Genomic DNA, 12,479 nt, shown 5'->3' with positions numbered 1-12,479 from the left:
ACCGTCACTGCTATAGTGTCCTCATAGAGAACGTCACCGCTATAGTGTCCTCATAGAGAACGTCACCGTCACTGCTATAGTGTCCTCATAGAGAGCGTCACCGTCACTGCTATAGTGTCCTCATAGAGAACGTCACCGCTATAGGGTCCTCATAGAGAATATCACTGCTATAGTGTCCTCATAGAGAACGTCACCGTCACTGATATAGTGTCCTCATAGAGAACGTCACCGCTATAGTGTCCTCATAGAGAACGTCACCGTCACTGCTATAGTGTCCTCATAGAGAGCGTCACCATCACTGCTATAGTGTCCTCATAGAGAACGTCTGTCACTGTTATAGTGTCCTCATAGAGAATGTCACTGCTATAGTGTCGTCACAGAGAAAGTCACCGTCACTGCTATAGTGTCCTCATAGAGAACGTCACCGTCACTGCTATAGTGTTCTCATAGAGAGCGTCACCATCACTGCTATAGTGTCCTCATAGAGAACGTCTGTCACTGCTATAGTGTCCTCATAGAGAATGTCACTGCTATAGTGTCGTCACAGAGAAAATCACCGTCACTGCTATAGTGTCCTCTAAGAGAACGTCACCGTCACTGCTATAGTGTCCTCATAGAGAACGTCACCGCTATAGTGTCCTCATAGAGAACATCACCGTCACTGCTATAGTGTCCTCATAGAGAATGTCACTGCTATAGTGTCGTCGCAGAGAAAGTCACAGTCACTGCTATAGTGTCCTCATAGAGAACGTCACCGTCACTGCTATAGTGTCCTCATAGAGAACGTCACTGCTATAGTGTCGTCACAGAGAAAGTCACCGTCACTGCTATAGTGTCCTCATAGAGAACGTCACCGTCACTGCTATAGTGTCCTCATAGAGAGCGTCACCATCACTGCTATAGTGTCCTCATAGAGAACGTCTGTCACTGCTATAGTGTCCTCATAGAGAATGTCACTGCTATAGTGTCCTCATAGAGAGCGTCACCATCACTGCTATAGTGTCCTCATAGAGAACGTCTGTCACTGCTATAGTGTCCTCATAGAGAATGTCACTGCTATAGTGTCGTCACAGAGAAAGTCACCGTCACTGCTATAGTGTCCTCATAGAGAACGTCACCGTCACTGCTATAGTGTCCTCATAGAGAACGTCACTGCTATAGTGTCGTCACAGAGAAAGTCACCGTCACTGCTATAGTGTCCTCATAGAGAACGTCACCGTCACTGCTATTGTGTTCTCATAGAGAGCGTCACCGTCACTGCTATAGTGTCCTCATAGAGAACGTCACCGCCACTGCTATAGTGTCCTCATAGAGAACGTCACCGTCACTGCTATAGTGTCCACATAGAGAGCGTCACCGTCACTGCTATAGTGTCCACATAGAGAGCGTCACCGTCACTGCTATAGTGTCCTCATAGAGAACGTCACCGTCACCGCTATAGTGTCCTCATAGAGAACGTCATCGTCACTGATATAGTGTCCTCATAGAGAACGTCACCGCTATAGGGTCCTCATAGAGAACATCACTGTCACTGCTATAGTGTCCTCATAGAGAGCCACCGTCACTGCTATAGTGTCCTCATAGAGAGCCACCGTCACTGCTATAGTGTCCTCATAGAGAACGTCACTGCTATAGTGTCCTCATAGAGAACGTCACCGTCACTGCTATAGTGTCCTCATAGAGAACGTCACCGTCACTGCTATAGTGTCCTCATAGAGAGCCACCGTCACTGCTATAGTGTCCTCATAGAGAACGTCACCGTCACTGCTATAGTGTCCTCATAGAGAACGTCACCGTCACTGCTATAGTGTCCTCATAGAGAACGTCACCGTCACTGCTATAGTGTCCTCATAGAGAACGTCACCGCTATAGTGTCCTCATAGAGAACGTCACCGTCACTGCTATAGTGTCCTCATAGAGAGCGTCACCGTCACTGCTATAGTGTCCTCTTAGAGAGCGTCACCGTCACTGCTATAGTATCCTCATAGAGAAAGTCACCGTCACCGCTATAGTGTCCTCATAGAGAACGTCACCGTCACTGCTATAGTGTCCTCATAGAGAACGTCACCGTCACTGCTATAGTGTGCTCATAGAGAGCGTCACCGTCACTGCTATAGTGTCCTCATAGAGAACGTCACCGCTATAGGGTCCTCATAGAGAACATCACTGTCACTGCTATAGTGTCCTCATAGAGAGCCACCATCACTGCTATAGTGTCCTCATAGAGAACGTCACCGTCACTGCTATAGTGTCCTCATAGAGAACGTCACCGTCACTGCTATAGTGTCCTCATAGAGAACGTCACCGTCACTGCTATAGTGTCCTCATAGAGAGCGTCACCGTCACTGCTATAGTGTCCTCATAGAGAGCATCACCGTCACCGCTATAGTGTCCTCATAGAGAACGTCACCGTCACCGCTATAGTGTCCTCATAGAGAACGTCACCGTCACCGCTATAGTGTCCTCATAGAGAACGTCACCGTCACTGCTATAGTGTCCTCATAGAGAGCGTCACCGTCACTGCTATAGTGTCCTCATAGAGAACGTCACCGCTATAGGGTCCTCATAGAGAACATCACTGCTATAGTGTCCTCATAGAGAACGTCACCGTCACTGCTATAGTGTCCTCATAGAGAACATCACCGTCACTGCTATAGTGTCCTCATAGAGAACGTCACTGTCACTGCTATAGGGTCCTCATAGAGAACGACAGATGTAACGACGGCACATGATATACCTAGGTGGAATGACGACACATGACATACCTAGGTGGAATGACGACACATGATACATCGGTGTAATGACGACACATGACACACATGGGTATAATAATGACACATATAGGTGTAAAGAAGATACTGTACATGACACACCTAGGCGTAATGACGACACATGACACACCTAGGCGTAATGACGACACATGACACACCTAGGCGTAATGACGACACATGACACACCTAGGCGTAATGACGACACATGACACACCTAGGCGTAATGACGACACATGACAGACCTAGGTGAAATGACGGCACATGACACACCTAGGTGGAATGACGACACATGACAGATCTAGGCGGAATGACGCCACATGACACACCTAGGCGTAATGACGGCACATGATATACCTAGGTGTAATGACGGCACATGACAGACCTAGGTGTAATGACGGCACATGACAGACCTAGGTGTAATGACGGCACATGACAGACCTAGGTGTAATGACGGCACATGACAGACCTAGGTGTAATGACGGCACATGACAGACCTAGGTGTAATGACGGCACATGACACACATGGGTATAATAATGGCACATATAGGTGTAAAGAAGATACATGACACACGGTTACCTGCGAGCCAGGGTTCGGAGCTGCTGGGGGCCACTGTAGCAAGTGACACGACATACAGAGAGAGTGGGGTGAAGAAGCTCCAGCCAGTGGCACGGATGAAGTTCTAGGTAGCATAAGAGAGTTTCAATACCTGAGAGAGAGTGAAGGAGATGATGAAACAAGGAACACCTGTTATATACAACACGGGAGCAGAGAGGACACTGGGCTTATGTTTAGCTGCTTTGCCCACTCAGTGCTAATCAGCCAACCTAAAGACAGCTGTATGAGCTAGCAGAGAGTAGCCGATAGTACGAGCTAGCAGAGAGTAGCCGATAGTACGAGCTAGCAGAGAGTAGCCGATAGTACGAGCTAGCAGAGAGTAGCCGATAGTACGAGCTAGCAGAGAGTAGCCGATAGTACGAGCTAGCAGAGAGTAGCCGATAGTACGAGCTAGCAGAGAGTAGCCGATAGTACGAGCTAGCAGAGAGTAGCCGATAGTACGAGCTAGCAGAGAGTAGCCGATAGTACGAGCTAGCAGAGAGTAGCCGATAGTGTGAGCTAGCAGAGAGTAGCCGATAGTGTGAGCTAGCAGAGAGTAGCCGATAGTGTGAGCTAGCAGAGAGTAGCCGATAGTATGAGCTAGCAGAGAGTAGCCGATAGTATGAGCTAGCAGAGAGTAGCCGATAGTATGAGCTAGCAGAGAGTAGCCGATAGTATGAGCTAGCAGAGAGTAGCCGATAGTATGAGCTAGCAGAGTAGCCGATAGTATGAGCTAGCAGAGAGTAGCCGATAGTTCCAATGCATTGTAACCACTAGACACAATCATTAGCCAAACATTGGACAATTCAAAAGTCAGAGAGTTCACGGTACAAAAAGTCCTATACTCAATTACTACCCTACAGGGACTATAGTCCCCATTTCTGCACACAGTTCTCTCCTCTGCCAGCTGGCTAGGGACACGGCCTGATTCAGAGACGGTTGCTCTGAAAAAGCGCTCGCTCTGAATCAGGGCGTTTTTTTGGGAACGGCCTCCTGGCCGCTCGCATAGCTGTGGGTGACCACCCACAGCTATTGCGAGCGGCCAGGATGATGGTTGCAATGGTCAAGACCATCGCGACTATCAGGCTTGCGACGAGACCCTTGTGGTAGGGTCTCGTGGCCACAAGCCCCAGAGAGCTTCTGCTTCTAATAGAGCCGGAAGCTCTCCCACTGACATCACTGGTGATGTCAGTGGGGCCGCATGGGAATGCCCCCGTTTGTGAAGCCACCCCCCCGCCACGCCTACAAAATGGGGCGAGCTGTCGATCAACTTCAACAGCCACCCCTTTTGTAGTGAGCCACGGAGCGAGTGCTTTTTGCGCTCGCAGCGGGGCTCGCGTGCGCACTTGGCCACCATCGACCTGCTCGCGAGCGGGTCTGAACAGGCCCACAGTCCCATGTTGTCCAATCACTGGCACGATTGTAGAGCAGGAGAACAGAAGTAGTAACACCTGTATATAAGAGGTTATAATGGTATACCTGCTCTGAAAAGAGTTTATACTAAAACAAGTTGGATAAATAACTCTGAGAGCAAAGTACTTAGAGGTCCAACACTAGAATCCCAGGTATGTAAATCTATGGGAAAGCGCTGACTGTTCAGGCTCATTACAGAAACAAGAGAATAAACAGACTTCTCACATAAGAAAACGTCCCCTCCGGTATATACGCGATTCCTGACGATGGATACGGCAATGACCTCGGAGGAGAGCACGGGGCTAATATGCCAAAAGGGGCAGCAGAACCTAGAACCTAAGTTCCCTGGAATAGGAAGCAGAGAAAGCATTGATGGTCTTTTCATGTGGTGATAGGACAGTGACCATCGCTGGTATCCATGGACACTACAACCTAAATATAGGGTAAATATAGGGACTGCATCTTTAATCACTATGGCAAAGAATTCCGTATTTCTAAGCACCACCCAGAAGCCATTATAAGGCGGTCCCTGCAGACACGGCGTCCGCCCCGAGCACAGGATGCACCTACTGATCATTATCACACTGGGATATTAGATATGATATAATAAGGCCCCTAATTATTCCTGCTGGTTATCAGGTGTATTGTGCTGTGCCCCGTCCTAACAAGGGTCATGCAGAGGAGGGAAAGGGCAATATGGACAGTTATATGTAATAATATATAAAGTAAGACCCAATTCATATAAAATCACATAATAAAAATAAGAGAGTGCAATTACTATTCTATTTCACTATATCATTTATTTCCTCATAGGCATTCCATTGTATATTAATTTAAAGGCATAATTCCCTAAACTTTCATAAGTGACTCCAGTGTCAGATAGCAAAGCTCTTACATATACCGGAGGCTAGGACACGTGTCTGTGTATTACACACGTCACCTTTATCTGCTCCCCACTGACCTTCCTCTCACTAGGATATGAGCGCTGGTATGGATTAGAATTGGTGGACCGCACAAATAAAAATATATGAATGTAATGAATAATCAGTAATCAATAATAAAACAAAACAAACAAAAAAACAAAAAACAAAAAACAAAAAAATAATTAATAAAAAACAAAGATGAAAATAGAAAGAAAAAACAGCAAAGGAGAGAAAAGGCATAAACAGTATTATGGAATTAATGTTTATAGTCTTTATAGACTAGTTGGGGGTGTGCCAGTTCTGCATGTACCCCACGAGGGGTCCGCTGTGCTATTGCCACCTAACTCACCCTAACTAGCTCGGCGTTGACTGCTGACTTCAGCTGCAGATTCCCATCTGAGCCGCGATCACATGTCCCGCCGGGCTGGCGCCGCTTGATGACAGAGGGCGTCGGGGGATGTTCAGTGGGCTTGTAGCGGCAGTTGTTCTTTTCCTGGGCACTCCTTCCAACGCGTTTCGGACCTTCCACGGGTCCTTTGTCAAGGATGAAGGGGGTGGGCCTTAGTATGGCTTTATTTATAGTGTGACTAATTAGTAAAAAGAGTTAAAACCCGGATATCCGGTCCCGGAATTTGCAGGAGGGTTGGAGGCAAGCACATGTTCTTTTTTCTGTGCCTGACTCCATTTTGGTTTATGCCAGAATGGTGTAGATTGAGAAAAGTTAAAGAAAGATAAGCAATGATATGAAACTAACAAAATAAGAATAAATGTAGATAAATAAAGATAATAACATTTAAAATAATAAATAAAATTAAAATAAAGTGAAATAAAATTCAAAATAATAATAATAATTGCTAGTGAATAATGAATCTAAAAAGAAGTTACAGAAGAGAAATTATGAAGAAGAATCAGACAGTGACGACAACTTAGGAGACGATTTTTTAGAGAACCTTTGGGGACCAGGGAGACCCCCAGATCCAATACGGTCAATGAACAAAAAAAGAAAGAACAGTCCATCATCCGGAAAAGGGGAACGAGAGGAGGAAAAAGAAAGAAGAAACAGGTAATACCAACTACAGATGAGGAAGAAGATAAAGGACTTATTTTCAATCTCAGTAAGAAAGAACTGACAACAGCTCAAAGAAACCTCCTAAAGAAAGGACTAAAATGTGCCCCCCATTCAGGTGTCAACAAATTCAACTTATACATAGACACACAAAAATTCATTAGAAAGGTATGCTTGAAGAAATATTTTGCAAAAGATCCAGTAACAAGAGTATGCATGCCACCATCGAAAGAATATATACACACCAACTTTAGAGCGGCATCAACCTTTTACCCAACACATGTCAAAGGACCACATATCACAACATTTCAACGACTAATAGAAGAAATCAGACAACTCCCCGAAAAAAAGAATAATTTATATAACTTCACAAGAGAAGAAAAAGCAAGTATAAAAGAACTAAGAGAAGATAAAACCATCATAATAAAACCGGCGGATAAAGGGGGAGGAGTTGTAATAATGGATGTAGAGGAATACAGTAAGGAAGCAGAAAATCTCCTTTCCGACGCCACTACTTATCAAAAATTGAATAAAGATCCTACACAAGATTTTAAAAAGATTTTGCAAGAACAACTAAATGAAGGAATAGAACTGGGTATAATTTCTAAAAAAGAATATGAATTTATTCATATAGAACATCCACGCATTCTCACATTTTACCACCTCCCCAAAATACATAAACGATTGACCAATCCACCTGGAAGACCGATAGTCTCGGGGATTGGTTCCCTCACAGCAAACCTCTCCAAATATGTAGACTTCTTCTTACAACCCCTTGTATCTAAACAACAAAGTTACCTTAAAGACACGATGCAGGTATTACAAATTTTAGATACCTTTGTCTGGAAAGAGACTTACCTCTTATGTTCAAGTGATATAAAGTCATTATATACAGTCATCAATCACGAAAAAGGATGTGACGCATCTAGACATTACCTATCATCTCAATCAACAATTCCAAACGAACAGATAAACTTCATAATGGATTCAATAGATTTCATCCTTAGGAAAAATTATTTTTGGCACAATGGCGACTTTTTTCTACAAACAAGAGGAACTGCAATGGGCACATCCTTTGCCCCTTGCTACGCAAACTTGTTTGTAGCATGGTGGGAGGATACTCATATCTGGCAGAATAACCCGTATATTGGAAACATCAAATTGTGGCGCAGGTATATTGACGATTTGCTATTTATCTGGGATGGAACAGAAGATGACCTGAAGCAATTTCTTATTTCTCTGAATCAGAACAACCTAAATTTAGAATTCTCATCTAATTATAGCAAACAAATGATTATTTTTTTAGATTTGGAAATATTTATAGAAGACGGTGGAATAATGACCAGAAATCATGTTAAAGATGTCAGTGGCAATAGCATTCTGCCTATTCAAAGTAACCATCATTCAAAATGGAAAAACAACATACCAGGGGGCCAATTTCGCCGCCTAAGAAGGAACTGTACCAAAGATGACACCTTTAGGGTACAGGCAACAGAAATGAAGTCAAATTTCATCAAGAAGGGTTATAAAGAAAAAAGACTATCAGAAGAAATTGAAAAAATTGGCAAATTAGACAGAGGCACACTCATTCAATACAAGAACACAAAACAAGAAGAAGAAAGACCAGTCTCATTCATAACACAGTTCAATAGCAATTACAAACAGATCGAAAACATCCTTATGAAACACTGGAATATATTGAGGCTAGATGAGGAAGTGAAGAAGATACTGCCAGCACAACCACGTATTATATACAGGAAGGGGTCAAACGTCAAACAACAACTAACGAAAAGCTTCTACGGGACCCAGAACAACAAAGAGAAAATAAATAAAGCTTCAAAGGGCTTCCATTTTTGCAAAAGTTGCACTGGCTGTAAGAACCAGATTAAGGACACCAACAAGAAAACAGAATTCAATTCAAACCAAACAGGACGAAAGTATCCAGTTAAGGATTCCATCTCATGTGAGACCGAAGGAGTGATATACCTATTAGAGTGCCCATGTGGCATTCAATATATCGGCCAAACAAAAAGAAAAAGAAAAGTACGAATATCAGAACATATATACAACATCAAGAAAGGCCTCACTACTCACAGTGTATCAGCCCATTTTTTAAATAACCACAATAAGGACCCAAGAGGATTGAAGTTTATGGGTATCGAAAGAGTAACACAAAACTGGCGAGGTGAGGATCTGATCAAAACATTAAAGAAAAAAGAAACAGAATGGATCTATAACCTCCACACATTGGAACCGTATGGACTGAACATTGATATAGAATTAAAAGCATTTTTATAAGTATTTTAAAATCAAAATAATAATTTTTAGATTCATTATTCACTAGCAATTATTATTATTTTTAATTTTATTTCACTTTATTTTAATTTTATTTTTATTTATTATTTTAAATGTTATTATCTTTATTTATCTATATTTATTCTTATTTTGTTAGTTTCATATCATTGCTTATCTTTCTTTAACTTTTCTCAATCTACACCATTCTGGCATAAACCAAAATGGAGTCAGGCACAGAAAAAAGAACATGTGCTTGCCTCCAACCCTCCTGCAAATTCCGGGACCGGATATCCGGGTTTTAACTCTTTTTACTAATTAGTCACACTATAAATAAAGCCATACTAAGGCCCACCCCCTTCATCCTTGACAAAGGACCCGTGGAAGGTCTGAAACGCGTTGGAGATTGGAAGGAGTGCCCAGGAAAAGAACAACTGCCGCTGCCGCTACAAGCCCACTGAACATCCCCCGACGCCCTCTGTCATCAAGCAGCGCCAGCCCGGCGGGAAATGTGATCGCGGCTCAGATGGGAATCTGCAGCTGAAGTCAGCAGTCAACGCCGAGCTAGTTAGGGTGAGTTAGGTGGCAATAGCACAGCGGACCCCTCGTGGGGTACATGCAGAACTGGCACACCCCCAACTAGTCTATAAAGACTATAAACATTAATTCCATAATACTGTTTATGCCTTTTCTCTCCTTTGCTGTTTTTTCTTTCTATTTTCATCTTTGTTTTTTATTATTATTTTTTTTTTGTTTTTTTGTTTGTTTTGTTTTATTATTGATTACTGATTATTCATTACATTCATATATTTTTATTTGTGCGGTCCACCAATTCTAATCCATACCAGCGCTCATATACCCATATTTTTAATCTGACCACTATTTATTGAGCTGCAGAAATACAAGCGCAACACACCATTTTTATTTTTTACTTCCTCTCACTAGGACAAGTGTCTGTGTATTACACACGTCACCTTTATCTGCTCCCCACTGACCTTCCTCTCACTAGTACAAGTGTCTGTGTATTACACATGTCACCTTTATCTGCTCCCCACTGACCTTCCTCTCACTAGGACAAGTGTCTGTGTATTACACATGTCACCTTTATCTGCTCCCCACTGACCTTCCTCTCACTAGGACAAGTGTCTGTGTATTACACGCGTAACCTTTATCTGCTCCCCACTGACCTTCCTCTCACTAGGACAAGTGTCTGTATTACACATGTCACCTTTATCTGCTCCCCACTGACCTTCCTCTCACTAGTACAAGTGTCTGTATTACACATGTCACCTTTATCTGCTCCCCACTGACCTTCCTCTCATTAGGACAAGTGTCTGTATTACACATGTCACCTTTATCTGCTCCCCACTGACCTTCCTCTCACTAGTAGAAGTGTCTGTGTATTACACACGTAACCTTTATCTGCTCCCCACTGACCTTCCTCTCACTAGGACAAGTGTCTGTGTATTACACTCGTAACCTTTATCTGCTCCCCACTGACCTTCCTCTCACTAGGACAAGTGTCTGTGTATTACACTCGTAACCTTTATCTGCTCCCCACTGACCTTCCTCTCACTAGTAGAAGTGTCTGTGTATTACACACGTAACCTTTATCTGCTCCCCACTGACCTTCCTCTCACTAGGACAAGTGTCTGTGTATTACACTCGTAACCTTTATCTGCTCCCCACTGACCTTCCTCTCACTAGGACAAGTGTCTGTGTATTACACTCGTAACCTTTATCTGCTCCCCACTTACCTTCCTCTCACTAGTAGAAGTGTCTGTGTATTACACTCGTAACCTTTATCTGCTCCCCACTGACCTTCCTCTCACTAGGACAAGTGTCTGTGTATTACACTCGTAACCTTTATCTGCTCCCCACTGACCTTCCTCTCACTAGGACAAGTGTCTGTGTATTACACTCGTAACCTTTATCTGCTCCCCACTGACCTTCCTCTCACTAGTAGAAGTGTCTGTGTATTACACTCGTAACCTTTATCTGCTCCCCACTGACCTTCCTCTCACTAGGACAAGTGTCTGTGTATTACACTCGTAACCTTTATCTGCTCCCCACTGACCTTCCTCTCGGACATCCAGCGCCTGTACAGTCTCCTCTATGGGCAGAACTCGTTCATGTCTATGGCAGATCCGCTCCATGGATGTCTTCTTACATCTCCCCTCGTCATCTGTACACTGCTCCAAGAACTCTATCATTTCACAGTCGTCCACTTCACATCCCTGCACCAGAGGGCGACAATGAGGGCAACAATGAGGACATGTGGAACGAAGTCAGCAAGGCGCAATACGTAGATAAAAGGGGACCTAGTGAGACACATTCGTAGATGACTGATTGGCACCAGCTCATGTTCTATCAGAAAATAATCTCAGCGCTGAACAGTGGAAGGAATAAAAAATGGAAATAAGAGTAAAAAGCGCTGATCAGTAGCCACTAATCCTAATCCAATACTAATCCAATGTTTACCCAATAATAATCCTAATCCAATACTAATCCAATGTTTACCCAATAATAATCCTAATCCAATACTAATCCAAGCGCTCATCTTGTAGCCACTAATCCTAATCCAATACTAATCCTAATCCAATACTAATCCAATGTTTACCCAATAATAATCCAAGCGCTCATCTTGTAGCCACTAATCCCAATCCAATACTAACACAATACTAATACTGATCCAATATTAACCTAATAATAATCCTAATCCAATACTAAAAGCGCTGATCTTGTAGCCACTAATCCTAATCCAATAGTAATCACAGCTGGTCCTAATACTAATCCTAATCCAATACCAATCACAGCTGGTCCTAATACTAATCCTATTCCAATACTAATCCAAATCCAATAATAATCCTAATCCAATACCAATCACAGCTGGTCCTAATACTAATCCTATTCCAATACTAATCCTAATCCAATACCAATCACAGCTGGTCCTAATACTAATCCTAATCCAATACTAATCCAAATCCAATAATAATCCTAATCCAATACCAATCACAGCTGGTCCTAATACTAATCCTAATCCAATACTAATCCAAATCCAATAATAATCCTAATCCAATACCAATCACAGCTGGTCCTAATACTAATCCAATACCAATCACAGCTGGTCCTAATACTAATCCAATACCAATCACAGCTGGTCCTAATCCTAATCCAATACTAATCCTAATCCAATACCAATCACAGCTGGTCCTAATACTAATCCAATACTAATCCTAATCCAATAATAATCCTAATCCAATACCAATCACAGCTGGTCCTAATACTAATCCAATACTAATCCTAATCCAATACCAATCACAGCTGGTCCTAATACTAATCCTAATCCAATACTACTAATCCAATACCAATCACAGCTGGTCCTAAAACTAATCCTAATCCAATACCAATCACATCTG

General features: G+C 42.9%; 1 protein-coding gene across 1 annotated transcript in view; it reads right to left on the bottom strand.

The window, feature by feature from the left end:
- Nucleotides 1-12,479, bottom strand: part of RECQL4 (RecQ like helicase 4) — a 324,140-nt gene that overhangs the window by 90,333 nt on the left and 221,328 nt on the right. The window contains exons 19-20 of the mRNA XM_088463386.1: nt 11,138-11,297; nt 3,349-3,478 (exon numbers count right to left, since the gene is read on the bottom strand). Coding sequence (XP_088319512.1) covers nt 3,349-3,478; nt 11,138-11,297 — 290 coding nt within the window. The remainder of the gene's footprint in view (nt 1-3,348; nt 3,479-11,137; nt 11,298-12,479) is intronic.

This window comes from Taudactylus pleione, unplaced genomic scaffold (genome assembly GCF_031769625.1).
Source record: "Taudactylus pleione unplaced genomic scaffold, aTauple2 ptg001351l, whole genome shotgun sequence".
Taxonomy (NCBI): Eukaryota; Metazoa; Chordata; class Amphibia; order Anura; family Myobatrachidae; genus Taudactylus; species Taudactylus pleione.
This window is presented reverse-complemented; position numbering and strand designations above follow the sequence as displayed.